Source organism: Jaculus jaculus, chromosome 7 (assembly GCF_020740685.1).
Source record: "Jaculus jaculus isolate mJacJac1 chromosome 7, mJacJac1.mat.Y.cur, whole genome shotgun sequence".
NCBI lineage: Eukaryota > Metazoa > Chordata > Mammalia > Rodentia > Dipodidae > Jaculus > Jaculus jaculus.
The window spans coordinates 125,273,422-125,292,825 of record NC_059108.1 but is presented as its reverse complement, the minus strand read 5'-3'; the positions used below and the strand labels follow the sequence as shown (position 1 = coordinate 125,292,825).

The following is a 19,404-nucleotide window of genomic DNA, read 5'->3' as shown; positions in this document are numbered from 1 at the left end:
AGGGGATCACTGTGAGTTCGAGGCCACCCTGAGACTTTGGTGCGGCCCCTCCCACCTCAGTGGCACACGGGGAAGCAACGCTCTCTGCACTTCAGAGAATGGTCCATTCAAGTTTCCAATGGTCCTGGGAATGGCAGGTCTGTTAGAGAAAGGCCCTCAGAGCCGGGTGTGGTGGTGCACACCTTTGAACCCAGCATTTGGGAGGCAGAGGTAGAAGGAACTCTGTGAGTTCAAGGCCAGCCTGAGACTACATTCCAGGCCAGCCAGGGCTAGAGTGAGCCCACACCTTGAAAAAAAAATTAAAAAAATAAAGAGAAAGACGTTCAGTTTTGATTTAGTGTGAGTAATGCCCTCAGATTTGGCCCAGTCATACATAGGCCAAGAGTGGCTCTCTGTGACGTCAGAATTTAGTCACCAGCTATTCTTTGAAACTCTTCTCCCTGCCAGTCAGTTTCTCAAAAGTTTTTTGTTTGCTTCCCTGACACTGGTCCTTCCTGAGCTAGCACAGCTAGGTTCTCATGCTGAATGACTGACTTGTCAGAACCAAAGTCAGAAGTTTCAAACAATCAATAAGATACACCATCAACAAGGACTAAGTGGTATCTTCCAGTTAGATTCCAGGGCCCATACAGAATTCTATAATTGCCTTCAACCCTACCCAACATAATTCCCTCAGAAACCTCACGTCCAACCCTAACCTCCTGGGAGTCTATGAAGTCCTTATTTTGTTTTATTCTCAAATTTACAATGGTTGCCGTGGTAATCTCAGCTGAGATCTTTTAATGAATATTTGTCAACACAGATGAGTAAACTGGAATAAAAGAGAGCTTGTCTGTTGGTTCCATCCCCAGATCTGGCTGTTTCCAGAGACAAAAGACTGGAGGGTGGACAGAAGCCCTTCAAAATCCTAGCGGTTCGATGCTTCTGAAAAGAGACTTGGAGCGAAACTGCCCCTCTGTTTACATATACAATTGGAGGATCAGAGGGGTGAGACCTGACCGAAGTTCCCAAGCAAATCCTCAGCAGGGCCTAGTCTAAACCCCTGGCCCCCACAACATGTTTGAGAACAGAGTGGTTAAGTTTGGGCTGAGAATAGCTATGGCAGAAAGTGGGGGAGACAAGGCAGGTGTTCAGCAAAGGTCAGATGATGAAGCAGACTTCCTTCTGGTGCTCCGGCTGCTCTGTCTGAGCCACCAGCCGGCAGGATATCCTAGACTCAGGCCGGACAAGAGTCTTGGATGCTGAACACTCATTCTCCCCTTACCCGTCCACTTCTCAAACACAAAAGACACGTTACTAATGTTCAGGATCAGTTTATGTAGCACAAGCTCTGAGCTGATTTCTCCCTCTCTTACCAACAGATTTCAGCTGTCGTTAAAGTATGACACTCCTCTACTCTGTGAGGTAGCATGTCACCAGGAGAGCTCTATATGTGGACTGGGGTGGTGGGCACTGCCAAATGGGGAAATAAATCCAATAATGGGATTGGAAATGAAAATATGGAGCTTGGGATAGTTTTCTTCACATCTTTGGTACTCCTGGTGATAAGGACAGGCAAGACCTAGCTGAAATCCAGACAAATTATGCTTACTGCTGTCTTGTGGACACAAGAGTGGCCATTCTATTCATGACCCCACAGCAGCTGTTGTTCCCTGCACAAGACCTATACAGTATTAGGCACATCAGCATGTCATCACAGATGATGGAGAATGGCCAAAAAAAAAAAAAAAAAAAAAAGACATCAAAATAGAAGGACTACTTGGAAAGAAGAATGGGTTCAGGATGGAGGGTGACAAAAAAGGTAATGAGGGGAGACTGTGATCAAAACACATTATGTACATGTATGAAAATTGTCAGAAAAGTTTAAAAATTATGTCTATGTTACCTTTTGTTCAGGTAAATATAAAGAAAACAAAATTATTTATAATTTCTCTAACAGATAACCTACATAATCACTTTTCTTCAAAATAAAAGTACCTAGGTATGGTGGCATACGCCTTTAATCCTAGCACTGGGGAGGCAGAGGTAGGAGGATCACCATGAGTTTGAGGCTAGCCTGAGACTACATGGTGAATTTCAAGTCAGTCTGAGCTATAGCGGGACCCTACCTCAAAAAAAACCAAAATACATAAATAAATAAGTGTAATGAAGTATATTATTAGAAAAGCAACATTAGGGCTAAAGAGGTGGATCAGCAGTTAAGGTACTTGCTTGCAAAGCCCAACAATCTGGGTTTGATTCCCCAGTACCCATGTAAAGCCAGATGCACTAAATGGCACATACACCTGGAGTTTGTTTACAGTGTTTGGAGTCCCTGATGCACCCATTCTCATTCTGTCTTTCTGTTTCTCTTCACTTTCTCTCTCTGTTTGCAAGTAAATTAATTAATTAAAAAAGACAAGCAACATTACACAAAAATTTAAAATAAGTTAAACCCTCCCTTCTCTCCCAACCCCTCCCCACAGTTCCTTGCCTAGTCTCTTCCTTCAAAGGTAACCATAACCATTTCACTGGTATGATTTCAGATAATTTTCTCAAATGCAAATACTGTACTAGCATAAATGTTAATTCTCTTTGTAGTTTTTTAAAAAAATTATTTGCAAGGAGAGAGAGAGAGAATGAGAAAAGGAATGGGCATGTGCCAGGGCCTCCTGCCACTGCAAATGAACTCCAGATGCACATACCACTTTGTGCATCTGATTTTATGTGAATACTGGGGATTTGAGCCCAGGCCATTAGGCTTTGCATGCAAGCACATTTCACCACTCAGCCATCTCTCCAGGCCCTCTTTCTAGTTTTCATATAAGGTAAGTCACATTCAACACTGTTCTGCACTCTGCCTTTTTATATAACAATAGCTTTTGGAGTCCGGTCTCTATAAGGATACGTAGAACCACTTCCATTTGGTGGAATGGCTGCATGGGGAACTTATCTTTAAGAAAAGCATCTTACAAAAAAAAAGAAAAAAAAAAGAAAAGCATCTTACAGATTTTAGAACCCAACCTTTGGCTTTTACAAATTAGAAAATTAGACTGCAAAGGTAAAATTCTTTGGTCTAAGGTATAGAACATAAGACTTGTAGTCTGGGTCCCTTTTTTAAACAAAAATTTTTTGGTTTATTTTTATTTATTTATTTGAAAGCGACAGATAGAGAAAGAAGTAGAGAGAGAGAGAGAGAGAGAGAGAGAATGGGCATGCCAGGGCTTCCAGCCACTGCAGACGAATTCCAGATGCATGCGCCCCCTTGTGCATCTGGCTAACGTGGGTCCTGGGGAATCGAGCCTCGAACCGGGGTCCTTAGGCTTCACAGGCAAGCGCTTAACCGCTAAACCATCTCTCCAGCCCCTGGGTCCCTTTTCATCGAGCCAGATTTCTGCTATCTTCCTATAGAAGGGGATATCTGAAGAGACCTGTAGCCTTCAGAGAACACACCCATTGCACCTTTCCTCGTAGGTGACCTCTTTAGTGGATGAAATAAACACCTAAACTTTGCACTTCCACTTAAACTTCTCAATACCTCTAGCTAGAGTTGGTCCCCTGCTGGGAGCATAGCTTGGGGAGGTTGTAGCACCATTTAGACATAGCGTCTAGCTGGAAGATACAGGGCCCTTGTATCCTCCCCAAGCTCTTTGCCTCAGGCTCTCCCTGCCTCAGTCACAAACCACTCCTGTAGTCATGACTTCTCTGCCACGATAAACTATATTCCCGGAACTATGACCCAGAATAAATCCTTCTTCCCTTAAACAGTTGTTTTTTTTGTCAGGTATTCTATCACAACAATTTAAAAAAGGAAAACTGTGGCCTATCACAGGGCACAGGACACTTTCCCTTTAATCTCCTAGGATCCTCATGAAATGAGACTCCGCATCTCACAAGGCACACGCGCAGTGAAGGGATGTTTAAGTTCCAGAACCGCCTAGAGGATGGGCAAGGGAGTTGTCCTAAAACTGTCAAGGCTTATCCTTAAAACTGTGATGAGATGTATTGTGTTGCTTCAAAGCGAGAGAATACATGAACTGATACAAATTTCAAGGAGGCAAATTTTTTTAGTACACAAGAAACTCCTACAGATGGTGTCTGCGGGGTGAATGGCTAAAATGTCAGGCTCTGAATTCCAAGATCTGACTGATAAGGAATTCCAGTTGGCCACATAGTGGTACTGTAATGAAGAGCACATGACTCAAAGGTTCGAAGGCTGAGTGATCTGTCTCACAAAGCTGCATACATCAGGTGAAACCATATACCTTAAGTTCACCAAAGGCAGGGAGCTTGCCCTTCATGTCAGTGCAACATTCCAGGGTCTCCAGCACATAGTTGATATTCAATAAACATTAATGGAATGACTGAACTTACTGGATCCTTAATCTGAGACAAATGCTGAGATAGGCATTTTCATTCGTTTCAGACACCTTTGTGGAACACCATTGTGTGCCAGGAACGGGGCTCACCCCTTCAGACTTTCCTGTCATTACCGTTCCTATTATGATCAGAGTTGTTTGCCGGTGGTTGTCACAAAGTTCATTTTAGGTGATGGTGACTATTCCTAGCACTGGAATATGTAGCTGAAGCTAGATGACAAGTTGGTAATGTTGACAAGGAAATTCATGACCTTTGGAACCATCATTCTGATTTTACATAACTATTGGGCCAACTAGTTTATACTACTTCATGCTTGTTCTTTCTACTACTTTCATTTGTTCATTTTCTTGTGGTGCTTCATGCATGGAAGGCAGGTGCTCCACCACTAAACAAGACCCCCCCCCCCCCGCCCACTGATGCTCTTTTAACAGTTCCTTTGGAAAAAAAGATGGGCTGTAGAGATTGCTTAGTGGTTAAGGCACTTGCGTGTAAAGCCAAAGGACCGAGGTTCAATTCCCCAGGACCCACGTTAGCCAGATGCACAGGGGGTGCACCCATCTGGAGTTGGTTTGCAGTGGCTGGAGGCCCTGGCATGCCCATTCTTTCTCGCACTCTCTCTACCTGCCTATTTTTCTTTCTTTCTTTCTTTTTGGGTTTTTGAGGTAGGATTTCACTGTAGTCCAGGCTGACCTGGACTTCATTATGTAGTGTCAGGGTGGTCTTGAACTCATGGTGATCCTCCTACCTCTGCCTCCCGAGTACTGGGATTAAAGGCTTGTGCCATCATGCCCGGCTCTACCTGCCTATTTCTCTCTGTTTGTGTGTGTGTCTCTCTCTCTCAAATAAATAAATAAAAAAAAGAGATGAAGGGCTGGAGAGATGGCTTAGCGGTTAAGGCAGTTGCCTGCAAAGCCAAAGGACCTCAGTTCAACTCCCCCAGGACCCATGTAAGCCAGATGTACAAGTTTGTGCATGTGTCTGGAGTTTGTTTGCAGTGGCTAGAGGCTCTGCTGCATATTCTCTCTCTCTCTTTCTCTCTCTCCCTCTTTCTCTCAAATAAATAAATTAATTAAATATATATATATTTTAAAAAGATGAAAAAAGAAAGGTGAAATGGTATGAAGGTCTGCCTAGATTCATTTCAATTTGGGATTTCCTAGCTTAAGTCAACTCTCCTCAGCACTTAGCCGCTTTTTCAAAGAGAAAGAGAGAGAGAGATGATTGAACTTGCATTTGGTAGATGAAATCTGATGAGACAGTGGAACATGTGAATAAGATAAATACACTAAGCTGTTATTTACATATGAATTTTACAATACCCAGAAGCAAAGAATTCCAGTAGACTCATGACACAGAGTTCATTGAGACTCAATGCCAGTAGACAGAAGTGTCACATTTATAACTAAGTGAACATACTGATGGTTCCAAGAGACTACTCTCTCTCTTTGAACCAGAAATTGCTTAAATTCATAAGAAGATGATAGTGTCCTATGAAACAGAAATGACCTGGTAATCGATTAAATCTTTCCTTACTTCTGTTACTTCTTTGTGTTAACTAACCACTAAAGCTGAAAATGATACAAAAGAAAGGGTAGGGTATAAATTACTAAAAGTTTTCCTCTTCTTACTTAGTAGAAAGAAGAAAGTGTTGGGCATGGTGGCGCACGCCTTTAATCCCAGCACTCGGGAGGCAGAGGTAGGAGGATTGCCATGAGTTCGAGGCCACCCTGAGTCTCCAGTGAATTCCAGGTCAGCCTGAGCTAGAGTGAGCCCCTACCTTGAAAAACCAAAAAAAAAAAAAAAGAAGAAGAAATTATGTGTGTAACATATGAAATGAACTATGCACATAAAAAACTTTAATAAAAATAGTGTGTTTGTGTAGCATTTCCACTATTCAAGAAGGAATAAACTACTTAGGTATATCTGAACTATGAAATATGAATTGTACAATTTTTATGATTCTAAACTCAAGTACTCTTATATTTTCATTTAAAACTGGTATTGCCCAAAACCAAATTAATAGTGAAATCCATGCCATTAATTTAAATTTTTAATTTTCTTATAATTCCATTAAATAATAAATAAAACAAAAATATTTTGTTGAGCCAGGTATGGTGGTGCATCCTTTTAATCCCAGCACTTGGGCGGCTGAGGTAGGTGTATGGCTGTGAATTTGAGGCCACCCTGAGACTAGAGAATGAATTCCAGGTCAGTCTGGGCTAGAGTGAGACCCTACTTTGAAAAACAAAAACAAAAAAACCAAAAATCCTACGTTAAGCTGAGAGTGAAATCATGACAGAAAGGAAAAGCTTTGGTTTTGTTTTGTTAGGGTCTTTTGGAGATAGGCTGGCTTTGAACTCACTATGTACTGGCCTCACTCTCATGGCCCACCTGCTTTAACTTCCCAAATACTGGGACTATAAGCATACATAACCTTTATTAAAACTTCTACATTTTAGGATATGGAATGACATGTTTTCCCTGCTTTTTTTTTTTGGTTTTTTGAGGTAAGGTCTCACTCTAGCCCAGGCTGACCTGGAATTCACTATGGAGTCTCAGGGTGGCCTCGAACTCAAGGCGATCCTCCTTCCTCTGCCTCCTGAGTGCTGGGATTAAAGACGTGCGCCACCATGCCCGGCTTCCCTGCTTTTTTACAAGGTATTTTTATTTATTTATTAGAGACAGGTAGAGAGAAAGAGACAGGCAGAGAGAGAAAGAGTGTAGACTCCTGCCATAAAAATAACTCCAGACACATGTGTCACTTTGTACATCTGGGTTCATGTGGGTACTGGGGAATCCAACCTGGGGTATCAGGCTTTGCAAACAAGTATCTTTAACTGCTCAGCCACCTCTCCAGTCCTTCCCTGCTTTTTTGTTTTGTTTTGTTTTTGCTTTTTGAGGTATGAGCTTGTTCTAGCCCAGGCTGACTTGGAATTCACTTTGTAGTCTCAGGATGCCTTCAAATTCATGGCAATCCTCCTATCTCTACCTCCCAAGTGCTGGGATTAAAAGCATGTGCCACCATGCCTGGCCTCCCTTCCCTGCCTTTTGAACACAAAATGCCACATTTTCATTTTGTACAGGGTCCTTAAAATTATGTCTGAACCTGACCCCATGGACTTTAAAATGCATCTATAAGCACTGATAAAATTGGTTTTATGGGCCTAGGGAAATGGCTCAGCAGTTAAAGAGCCTTGCTTGCAAGGTCTGCTGGCCCAGGTTCAATTTTCCCGACACCTACATGCTAGATGGGCACTTCTTGCAGTGGCAAGACACTCTGGTGTCCCCCTCTACCCCCAACAAGTACAAATACATAAATTTTTTAAAAATTAATGGAAAAAATAACTCTAAAAGAAGATAACATTCTGGGAGTTTTCCCAGTATGGATTTCCTCCTAGGCCTTGCCACACCCTTGTCTTCAGTTGGAAACAATAGGATAATATCTGCCACTTGGTCAAATTAAAACAAACAAACAAACAAAGAAACCAGAAATCTCCCAAACGTAGCTTAAAGTAGATAGAAAACTGAAGGCACATAAAAATGGTAGGTGTCCCTTGCAGGTCACAAGTTATGTCTGGAATGGTGGCATAACTCCTAGTCTTTGACAATGACATCCATCTCTACTGCCACTTGAGCCTTCAGCATCATTCAAAAATGCCAATAAAGTCATTATGTGATGCATTTTTGTGACTTTACCTACCCGAGATGGGATTCCCACAGCCCATCTGCCCTTCAAGAGTTCTGGGGCCTGGAGGGGGAGGGAGTCTCATGTCATGCTTGCTCTGGGAACTTGGCAAGGATCAGACTCCACAGTCTTCACAGGCAGGTCGGAGTATCTTGTCTAATTACTGCATCGTTAGCAATCATAATTCTGAAGGAACAGACTACTTCCCATCCCTTCCCTTGAATGTCCTCGAGAATAAAGTATGCAAAATCCCACCCAGCCACCCCTACAGCCAGTCAGATTCCTCCCAGGCAAAGGAGGTCCAGGTCAGAACACTTTGCAAATTGACTGTATGCCTTTCATGTGGTTCCAGGTCATTCAAATGGGTTTTAAACTAATGCCCCTTACCACAATCTAGCTTCCCCCTCCCCTGCTATTCTTTTGGAGGTTTTCAGACAGGGTACAAGGGTTCGTTGTGCCTAAGTTTTCTCCAGAAGCTACACCGTAGCTCTTGTTTGGAGCAGAGATGCTTCCTAGCAACACAGCCTAATTCTCCAGATACTCCCGGACTTGCCCAAGTTCCTTCTCAGTGCTACATCTCTCACTGTGCTCTGGCTCTGTGTGGAAGGAGGACTGAGCCTTGAGAACGTACGTGTCTAAAAACCTGCAGCCAGTTGAGTCGCCCAGCTGTCGTCACAGCCCTGATGGAAGAAGGGTCAGCTGCTTTTCTGCCAGAATGAACCTGCCATTGCCAGCCTCCTTCCTTTTAGCAGGCACTCAGGGGAAAGGGGATCTCACGGGCCAGGCTGCACTTGCCAGGCTATTCTTGCTCTAACAAAATGAACGCTGACCAACGGTTTTACTTTCCTTTCTGCCCAAAGATAATGAAAGCACACGTTTACATTTTTATTTTGCATTTAAAATAATATTCACAAAATATTTTAATGAAGTATAGGAAGGCTTCTGGCATAATAATAAGTGGGATTCAAAATAAGATATGTGATGGTACACACATCACACATTACACACATTAGTTTTGTAAGCACATAGAAATAATACACCACAATGGATTTCTTTTGTCTTTCTTTCTGTCTCTGTCTTTCTTTCTTTCTTTCTTTCTTTTTTTTTTTTTTTTTTTTTTTTGGCAAGGTCTAATGTAGCCCAGGGTGGCCTAGACCTCACTATGTAGCTAAGAATAACCTTGAACTCCTGATCCTCTTGCTCTTATCTTCACAAGTGCTAGGATCGGAATTGTAAGTACTCAGGAGTTCTTGCATGCCAACCAAGTTCTCTATCTACTGAGGTGTATTTCCAGCCACATAAGAGATTTGTTTAAGTGGTAGGATTAGAGATCACTTTGTATTTACTTCATTTTTTTTGCATGTGTATGCGCACGTGTGTGTGCATGCGCGTCCACGTAAATCAAAAGATGAAGCTGAGCGTCTTCCTTAATCACTCTCAGCCTTATTTATCGAGACAGGGTTTCTAACTTGAACCCAGAGCTCACGGATTTGGCTAGTCAATCTAGCCATCTTGCTCCAGGGATCCCCATTTCTGCCTCCTGAACTCTGGGATTATAGGCAAGCTACAACACCTGGCATTTACATGGATGCCAGGGACCTGAACTCAGGTTCTCATACTTCACATGGCAAGTGCTTTGCCAACTGATCCACCTCCCTAGCCTGCTGCATTTAGTTTTTAAAATGTTTTCTATTTTCTAAAAGAAAACACATATTTTAGGTATTCATTACCTTCATAACTCCATGTAAAAGGACTATTTGCTACACGAACTGGGACTTCTGGAGAGACTGGTAACCAATTTTATGCATCATCTGAAAGGAAGGCGACTTCAGGTTTCTACTCACCAAACCAATGTCTATATGGCAGCTTCCTGCCAGCCGCTGAATTTAAGACACAAGGCGATAGACTTTGGCTTTGACAAGACTGAGCAGCTTGTCAACACTCTTTTCTTTATTTTGTAAGATCTAACAACATCTGGAAGCAGGAAGTTCTATCAGAGCTTTGAATCAAGTAATTGTATTTCTTTCCCTTAGTTGCCAAGGCTGAGACCTCCCAAAAGAACTTTTGAAATATGGGGTATCTATGGGAGACAGAAGTCATCAGCAGTGAAAACAGTGGACACTGCATGCCTTAAGACTGGCCAGCCAGGCCAAATGACTGAATGGATGCAATAGTGGCATGTCTCTTAAGGGGGAAACCAATTGCTCTTTAATTGGACTGGAGGCCCACTCTATGGGAGGGAATACATACCTGGTCTGAAAACCTAATCAAAACTCTATGGCAGGGGAGATCAAGAGCCCTAGGAGTGTGATGCTTGCTCTTGTCTGGCTAAATGCATATGTTATGTTCACCAAACTGTCCTGTGAGCACTTTTCCAAATGCTCATATTCATATATTAATGCTTCTCTCACTTTTGGTTAGAGAAACTTCTCTTTTCAGATGGCAATGACCACTGGGATGACCCAAAAGGCACCACAGTGCTGAGAAGTGACAGAGGAGAACTCAGCACTGAAATATCTCTATCACATCTTCCAATGCTCATAGCCCATTGCGGAAGAGGTGGCGGAAAGAATGTAAGAGTCAAAGAAAGGATAGGACTGCGTAAAATGCACTCTTCCAGATACAAATTGGCCTTAATGTCCATGACCTCTCAGTGCCTAGTACTACCTACCCAGTTAATAGGAGGAAATGATGGGCAAAAATAAAAGACTAAATGAGAGGGGGAGGAGATATGATGGAAAATGGAAAAAAGAGAGAGAGAGAGAGGAATTATCGTGATTTATTGTCTATAATTATGGAAGTTGTCAATTAAAAAGTTTAAATATATATGTGTACACACACACACACACACACACACACGGCTTAGAAGCCCATCTGAGCCTGGGCTCAAGGGAGACAGAGGCAGGAGACGCTGAGCCTGTGCGTGAATGTGGGATGACAGGAACACTGCCTTTGGGGCTCAATGGCTTTGGGGGCTTTGCCGTGTTCCTCTGCAAGACCAATGACACAGTTCTTTTAGACAGCTTAGGTGTAAAAAGACAGTGCGTGTAAGGTTCCTAACAATGCACGTAATAGATCATTGTTTTCTTTTAAATTTATTTATTTGAGAGCGACAGACACACAGAGAAAGACAGATAGAGGGAGAGAGAGAATGGGCGCGCCAGGGCTTCCAGCCTCTGCAAACGAACTCCAGACGCGTGCGCCCCCTGTGCATCTGGCTAACGTGGGACCTGGGGAACCGAGCCTTGAACCGGGGTCCTTAGGCTTCACAGGCAAGCGCTTAACCGCTAAGCCATCTCTCCAGCCCAGATCTTTATTAATATTAATAAGCGATGGGCCCTGGAGAAGGCAGCAGAGGGGGAAATCTACTAGGGCTACTTTCCATTTTGTCACCACTGAAGTTTTCCAAAGCGTTTGTGTAGTGGGGACAGTAGTGGAAGAGCTGACCACACCTCAGCCCCACCCCGACTCAGCTGGCCTGACCAAGGATACACATCTTGAGTTTTACCACGGAAATGCCGCCACTTGTGGGGTGGAAGGCAGGCAGTGGTAGTCACCGGCTGGTAGCCAAAAGTGTGGGGTGGGCTGTAGTCTTAGAATGCCCATGGGTAACCCTGAATGTAAGACTCCATCACCATTCCAAAAGCACTGTATTAGCCATCCAGAGTGCCTCCACCTCCACCCACTGCTGTTCTGCCCTTTGCTCGTGGGGCAGACGTCAGTATGCCAGAGACTTACGGGAACAAAAAGGAATCAAATATCTTGTTATGGATTGAAACCTCCCATCTTTGCTGAGCCCCAACTTTACCTGGTGCTATTATTACTTATTGCTATGGGCACCACCATTTCTACCGATGTGCTCCTAACTCCTACTGCTATATCCATCCTTGAATTTTGTCAACTACTTTGCAGTGTATAAAGTGCCTCCTCGCCTGGGTTTCACCTGGCTGAACTTGATCTCCAGGTGCAGGGTGGGGTAGTACAGTGATCCTGGAGATGGCATTTATGTGAGGGCAGAGGGAGGCTGGCACTAGAAACCTCGGAGGGAACTCAGGAAGTCTGCATTCAGGAATGGAGTACAGTTATATTTTCGTCCTCCAAGTTCTGGGTGCCCCAGACACATCCACTATCCCCACCAAACACAGTCACATTCCCCATGACCCTGCGAGAACAGGCCACAGCTAATTTGAGCAACTTCCAGGGTTAGGAACTAAAAACGGCCTTTTATACCGTCAGAGAGGCTCCACCACAAAGAAATCACAACAGATCTGGTGGACAAGAGGAGAAAGAGCTTTTCAAGTACAAGGCGATCGCCTGTGCAGATGTTTACCACCTCACAAGAAGACCATGGGAAGACCTGAAGTTTTCCGTTTTCACAGACTTTTAAAATCTGGGGTGCCTAATTTTAAAAACAAAACAAAACACTACTAACATGGACTTCATCGCCAAAGTGCAAGCTGCAATTTAATACCTTCTTGGCCCAATAAAAGGGACCTGTGTAGGAGAGCAAGAATTCCGCAGGGCTAGAGACTGACCATGGGTTAGAGACCCTTTGAGATTTCTGTCCTCACCTGACAACACGGAACACCAGCAGGACTCAGAGAGAAGAAAGTGGCTTTCTGGAATCCATTTTGCTCGGGATGCTAAAAGCATTGTGGCAAAAATCTCCTTTGCCATCCCCCCCCCCCCCCCCCCCCCCCGCCACACACACACCAGAGAACGTGGAGGGAAGGCCCGTTGCCCCATGACTTAGAGGAGGAAAGGAAGAGAGAAGGCCAACTTTGCAGCCAGTGTGATACCTGAGAGCGGACAGGTGCGTGAGCAGCCCAGAGGACCCAACTCGCAGGGAAGCGCTAGTAGTGATGGACATCATAGGTAGTGATGGACATAGGGCCCACTGGGGCGCTGATCCTAACATTTGGGACCCAGGTCCACTACGAGCAACACCAATCGTCGCCGGGCTACCTGGAGGGGGCTGGGGACGGGAATTCGCCTTGCGTCTGTCCATCCGTTTAGAGGCAAGATTTACGATGTATGCCAGGGAAGACGGGAAGGGAAGCGAGATGACTGCGGTCTTTGGAAGGCATCATCTTTAAAGTCACTTTTTCTCAAGCGCCTCCCTCGCCGGGATCTCCTCCCTCTCCCCCTCCTCCCCGAGCATCGGTACCGGTCATCCCTGGGGAGCCTGCACCGCGGGCGCGCCGCAGCGGGGCTCTAGGAAGCTTTAGGGACCAGGGATTTGGGGGGTGGCGTAGGGTGGGATGGGGGGGGAGGTATGAGGCCAGGAGGAGAGGGCGCGGTGGGCTCACCTGCCAGGCTGTTGTAGCAGTCGACCTCGATGGCTTCCACCGTCTTGCTCTGTTCCTCCGAGAGTCGGCAGGTTTTGGGGGCCCCGGCTGGAGAGGCAGGGCGCGCCGGGTCCCGTTCCCGTTCCCCGGGGGACGGCGGTAACCCCTTGAGCTCCAGCAAAGCCCGGTGGTATTTGCCGATGGCTTCACGGAATTTCTTGTCCTTGTAGCACTGCGCCCCTTGGCTCTTGAACTCGTGCGCGCGCCGGATGAGCTCGGCGGCTTCGGTGGCCGCGCCGACCTGGCCCCGACCGGGGACCCCGCCGAGGCCACCACCGGGCACGCACTGTGGCGGAGGCGGCCGCTGCCCGTCACCGACCGCGGGATGGCTAGGGTTCCCCTTGGCCCCGACCGCCGCCGCCGCCGCCGCCGCCGCCGAGCCTTTCCTCTCCATGCCACCAGGCTCCCCGGGGCGTCCAAGGCGCACCCGCGATCCGCCGCCGCCGCCGCCGCCCTGCCGGGGTCTAGAAGCGGCGGGCGCTCGCCCCGTGCCCCGCAGGCGTCGCCGCGGCCGTGACACTCGGCGCTGCCGGCTCGCCGCGCACTCCCATGCTCCCCGCCCGCCGCCGGTAGCTTCCCTCCTCCCTCCTCCTCTTCCTCCTCCCCCACGCCCGCCGCGCCCGCCCTCCTCCCCGCCCGCAGCCTGCCGCCGGGGCGCTCCCGGGGCTGCGGGTCCAGGGCACCAAGAGCCCGGTGATCCCAGGCGATGGGGGGAGATCGCCGCTGACCCGGAAGAAGCTGGGCTGGCTCCAAGGAGGGCGGGATGGATGACAAAGAAAGGGCCCCCACGTTCAATCGGGCCTTCCCGGGAAGAGAAGCTCTTCGGAAACACACCGGTGCGGGGGGGGAGGGGGGGAGGGGTGCGTGTTTGCAGGAGGGTCACCTCCACGGATTTTCTTTTCTTTAAAGAACTAAAAGCAAAGGTGCAGTGGGGAAACTGAGAAGTAGGCAGGAGACATTTCTTCTTGTTTGCTTTTTTTTTTTTTTTTTTTTTTTTTTGCAGTAAGGCATTACTATTTTAAGGGGGCACAGGGCCTCCTTTATTTTTTTTAATTTATTTTTTTTTGCAGATCCAGGATGTCACTGAGGTGTGTCTCTACCCCCCACCCCCACCCCACCACCCGGGCGCCTACAGCCCTTGTGTGCACGTCGGCGTGCGGGGCGTTGTATTCCTCGGAGCCTGTGTGCGCTTACGCTATGTGCGTGCGCGGCTATGCACAATGAATCACAGACGCCAGACATGGAAACACCTGTTACTGTTGGTCACCAGGCTGGGCGGGCACGTGGTTCCTGTTTCCATCACTAGACAGTTCCGCATCCTTCCCTGGCGGGAGGACTCCATTGCTTCCCTCTTTCACTCACTCCTGACCTCAGCTGTCTGCTGGACCCTGGCTAAGGCACCAAGATAAGGCATTGGGATCTTTAAGGTGTTGTCAACTTGATCTGTTTAGTAATCCCTTTGGGGTGGGTCTCTGAGGTTGCTTCCAGGAAGGATCAACTAAAGGAGGAAGTCCTTCCCCCAGAGTGAGCCCCTCCCCCAGGGCGGGACGCCCGCTTCAGATGGGAATTTTATATAAGGAAGCTCTTGGGTGGGGGGGTGGGAAAAGCCCCTTCCTTCTTCCCACTTGGCTGCCAGGGTTGCTCTCTGCCTTCTAGAGTGGACTGAAGACCTGCTGTGGATTGAAACCCAGCGGCTCCTCAAAAAGCCCCCAGGTCTGTCCTGTGGCATCTGCAGTGCCTGGTGGGGACTACTGAGGCTTCTGGCCAGGTGGACTGAATAGCCACCAGGTTCCTTGATTCCCGAGCCTGCAACTGCTATTGGACTACCGTAAGCTAATCCAATAAATTCCCTTTTTAAAATAATTCATTCTAGCAGTTCTGTTCCTCTAGAGAACCCTGACTAATATAGGCATGTTATATCTCTGTACACCAGAAGTCTCCAGTCTACTGTGGGGATATACCAGTACTGACTGGACCAGGAGTTACTGGGCCAGACAGAGATGGGAAAGTATCCCTGAGGAGGAGGAGGAAGAGAAAGTGCTGTGCATAGAGCTCTGAGGAGCAGGGTGGAGGTGGAGGAGGTGGCTTTCTGAGTGATTGGAGGACCAGGGGTGTTATAGTTGAGGGTCTTGAAGGATGATAGGCTTCAGTAAGGTGCCACCCTAATTAGGCCTAGGTTTCAGTTTCCCCCAGAGGCAGGCAGGACTTATGGAAAAGGCCCTGCCCTGACATGTGGCCAGGAGGATAGCCGCCCAGGGGCCAAGTCAGGTCCTAGAGACATGTCCAAACATGCCCAGACATGTCCCTTTCCTGCGTTTCGCAACCCTTTCCCGCCCTTTGCCCCAACCAATCAGAGATGTTCAACTGTATCTGCTGCTAGCCTAGCCAATCATATTAAGATTACCAAACCCGCCTGGAATTCCCCTAGGTGTACTTCAAAGGGGCCTGCTTGCTTCTCTCGGGGTTACCATTTTGTATGAATGGTTGACACCCCCCCCACACACATGCTGGTTGATTCTGCAGAATAAACGCTCTCTGTTTTTATATACTGTTTGAGTCTGGGGTCTTTCTTTAGCGATTCTAGGACCCTTACATTTGGGGGCTCATTCCGCGATCGCTGGGGATCCCCAGACTCAGTAGTGTTGTTTCCTGGTTGGGAGTTAGAGAAAGAGGGACCCAACCTAGGGTGAACTGGGAAATTGACTTCACAGAGATAAATCTTGGTTTATATGGATACAAGTATTTACTGGTATTTATAGACACCTTTTCAGGATGGACTGAGGCTTTTACCAGCCGAGAATGAAAATGTCACAACTGTGGCCAAGAAACTATTAGATGACATCATTCCAAGTTATGGTTTACCCGTTCTTTTGGGGTCAGACAACAGACCAACCTTCATCTCACAGGTAACCCAAGCCATAGTTAAAATTGTGGGGACAAATTGGGAACTCCATTGTGTGTATTGTCCCCAGAGTTCAGGACAGGTAGAAAGAATGAATCGGACCCTAAAGGAGACCCTAACCAAATTAATCCTTGAAACTGGCGGTGACTGGGTGTCTCTCCTTCCTTTTGCCCTTTTCCAAGTTTGAAACTCCCCCTATACTATGGGGCTGACTCCCTTTGAAATCATGTATGCAAGACCCCTCCCCCAATCCTTGTTGTCTAATATGAAAGCAGAAATGCTAACTGAATTTGAGAATGAGAGATTTCTGTCCTCCTTACAAACTTTATTTCAGGTGCAAGAATGTCTCTGGCCCCAACTGTGGGCCACCTATGAAAAGATACCTCCACCTACGCCCCACAGGTTCATACCAGGAGACCTAGTACTTGTCAAAAGACGCTGGATAGAGACTCTTGAACCGTGATCCTGACCACTCCAACAGCCATCAAGGTAGAGGGCATCCCAGCCTGAAGACATCACTCACACCTGAAGAGGAGCCAAGACTGTGGCGAGCTGTTGCCCACACACAAGGTCCACTCAAGCTGAGGATCCAAAAACTTTTACCTTCCACACCTTCCGCCGTGCCCTAGAGACTAAAAGATGAAAAACATTATCCACCTGACCCTTGTGATAGCCCTGCTTGGGGTTCAGACCGCATCAGACACTAACCCTCACCAAGCTGTTGCTACCAAATGGATACTTCGGGGCCCTAAGACTTCTCCACGAGACCTAGGGAGAGAAGTGCAGACTTTGATGTTAACCGGTCCAGAGAATATTACTTTTCCCATCTTCCGCCTTGATCTTTGTGCCCTGGCCGGTTACATATGGAGACGTCCAAGTCCAAAGGATGGAAATTGCAGGTCCTATCAAGACCTACAAAACACCGTGGCAACCTGCGGAGATGACTGCCAGCAACAAAAACTTGCAACTGTGCACTTTTATGTTTGCCCAGCGACAAATGACTATGGGACTTGTGGGGGAACGGAAAGTTTCTTTTGCTATAAATGGGGATGTGAGACCAACGCCCCCTGGGTAAAGAATAATCAGGATCTTATCCAGATAAGTAGAGCAAAAAACCAGACATCACTGGGAAAGAGAAACCCCATCTCCATCTCATTGACAGAAAAGGGACAAACTAGCAGAGGATGGGAAGCTGGAAAAATTTGGGGCCTAAGGTTATATGTGTCAGGATGGGACAGGGGGCTCCTCTTTCAGATCCAGAAACAGGCTGTCCTGGCAGGGACCCCCCTACAGCTATAGGGCCAGCAGCTCCGGCTTTGTCCATTTTAAAACCTGTGGCCCTGGTCCTAGTTTCAATCACCTCCTCCCCCATGGACCCAATCACCCCCTGGTTAATCACACTCCCACCCTGATTTGTCCCATTTTATTTGGGTTACTTAATTTCCCCTTTAATTTCCTCAGTTCCACTACTGACTTCACCAGAGAAGACTGCTGGCTCTGCTTAGACCCCAGAACCCCATACTGTACTGGCTGAGCTACCACAGGAAATTTGTCAACTCCTTCAGAAAACCCACCGAGATGCTCTTGGGGAAGGTCCCCGGTTCTTACCCTTCAAGTTGTAATTGGACAAGGGCTATGTGTGACAGGAACAGGGGAAAACTAGATAGCGTCCCTCACCTTAAGCATCTCTGTAATACTATCACCACAAATGCTGGCACATCCCCCTAGTGCCCCCTAAAGGAACCTGGTTGGCATGCACCACGGGCTTAACCCCTTTCATCCACCCACTGTTACTTCAGAATTCCAGTATGTGTGTTCTAGTCACACTGTTCCCTCCGGTTTATTGCCTTCCCTTCAGCTTCTATATGGAGACAGTCCCAGACCACCACAGAGAAAAGCGAGATTTTGGGGCCTCAGCAATCATTCTCATGGTGTTGGTTGGGTCTGGCATAGCTGCAGGAATTGGCCCTGGTACAACAGCCTTAATTAGGTCGAATCAGACTTATCAGGCTCTAAGTAACCTTATAGACTCGGATCTCGCTCAGCTATAGAAGTCTGTCCATCACCTAGAGCGGTCACTGGACTCACTAGCTGAAGTACTGCAAAATAGAAGGGGATTAGACTGCTCTTTCCACAGCAAGGAGGGCTTTGCCAGGCCCTGGGAGAACGAGGCTGTTTTTGCACCAACAGCTCAGGCATCATCAGAAACAGCCTAGCCATGGTCCACAAGAGGTTAGAAGAAAGGGCTAAAAAGATCAAAACTGCTAAGAATCTTTGTTCATTTGGTCCCCTTGGTTAATGACTTTAATTTCTGCCCTAACTGGTCCCCTTATTCTTTTACTATTTGCCCTCACCTGTGGACCTTGAATCATTAATGCTTTGGTAAAACTTGTTAAGGATCGCCTCGCTACAGTACAATTACTGGTTCTGAAACAACAGCACCAGCCTTTGGAGCCTGCGGATGCATCTCAAGCATTTGAGATGAGGCCATACTCAAGGGGGGAATGAAGGGACCAAGCTGACGCCACGACAAACTAGGCCTAGGTTTCAGTTACCTGGAGAGGCAGGCAGGACTTCTGGAAAAGGCCCTGCCCTGACATGTGGCCATGAAGATGGCTGCCCAGGGGCCAAGTCGGTTCCTGGAGACATGTTCCTTTCCCACCTTTTGCAACCTTTTCGCGCCTTCTACCCCAACCAATCAGAGATGTACAACTGTAACTGCTGCTTGCCTAGCCAATCATGTTAAGGATTACTTAACCCTCCGGGAATTCCCCTAGTTGTGCTTCAAAGGGGCCTGCCTGCTCCTCTCCCATGGCCATTTTGTATGAATGGTTGACCCCCACATGCTGGCTGATTCTGCAGAATAAACGCCCTTTGTTTTTACACACTATTTGAGTCCGGGTTCTTTCTTCAGCGATTCTCGGATTCTTACAGAGGAGGATCAGAGGGCGTTGGGGGGGTCTTGAAGGATGGGTACTGTTTGGAAATAGAAGGAAATGGCATTAGATAGGGTAATTAGATAGGGTAAGGAAATCCCACAGACGCTGTGATGTTTGAAATCTGAGGGTTGGGGATACCGTGGTTTGATTTTGTAGCAGTAAAAGCAGAGA

At 46.9% G+C, this 19,404-nt stretch overlaps 1 protein-coding gene and 1 long non-coding RNA gene across 4 annotated transcripts in view; one reads left to right on the top strand and one right to left on the bottom strand.

Annotated features, from left to right (window-relative positions):
- Positions 1 to 13,786, bottom strand: part of Ttc9 (tetratricopeptide repeat domain 9) — a 33,915-nt gene extending 20,129 nt beyond the window's left edge. Inside the window, exon 1 of the mRNA XM_004649310.2 lies at positions 13,354 to 13,786. Coding sequence (XP_004649367.2) covers positions 13,354 to 13,786 — 433 coding nt within the window. The remainder of the gene's footprint in view (positions 1 to 13,353) is intronic.
- A 237-nt stretch (positions 13,787 to 14,023) lies between these two features.
- On the top strand, positions 14,024 to 19,182 carry LOC123462032. 3 transcript variants are annotated; one of them, XR_006638051.1, is made up of 5 exons: positions 14,024 to 14,228; positions 14,463 to 14,819; positions 15,049 to 15,220; positions 16,152 to 16,298; positions 16,629 to 19,182. It is a non-coding gene; the product is annotated as an uncharacterized LOC123462032 (long non-coding RNA). The 3 variants fall into 3 exon arrangements; XR_006638050.1 differs by having other exon boundaries at positions 15,029 to 15,220; positions 16,697 to 19,182; XR_006638049.1 differs by having other exon boundaries at positions 15,029 to 15,220.
- Positions 19,183 to 19,404: the final 222 nt, after the last annotated feature.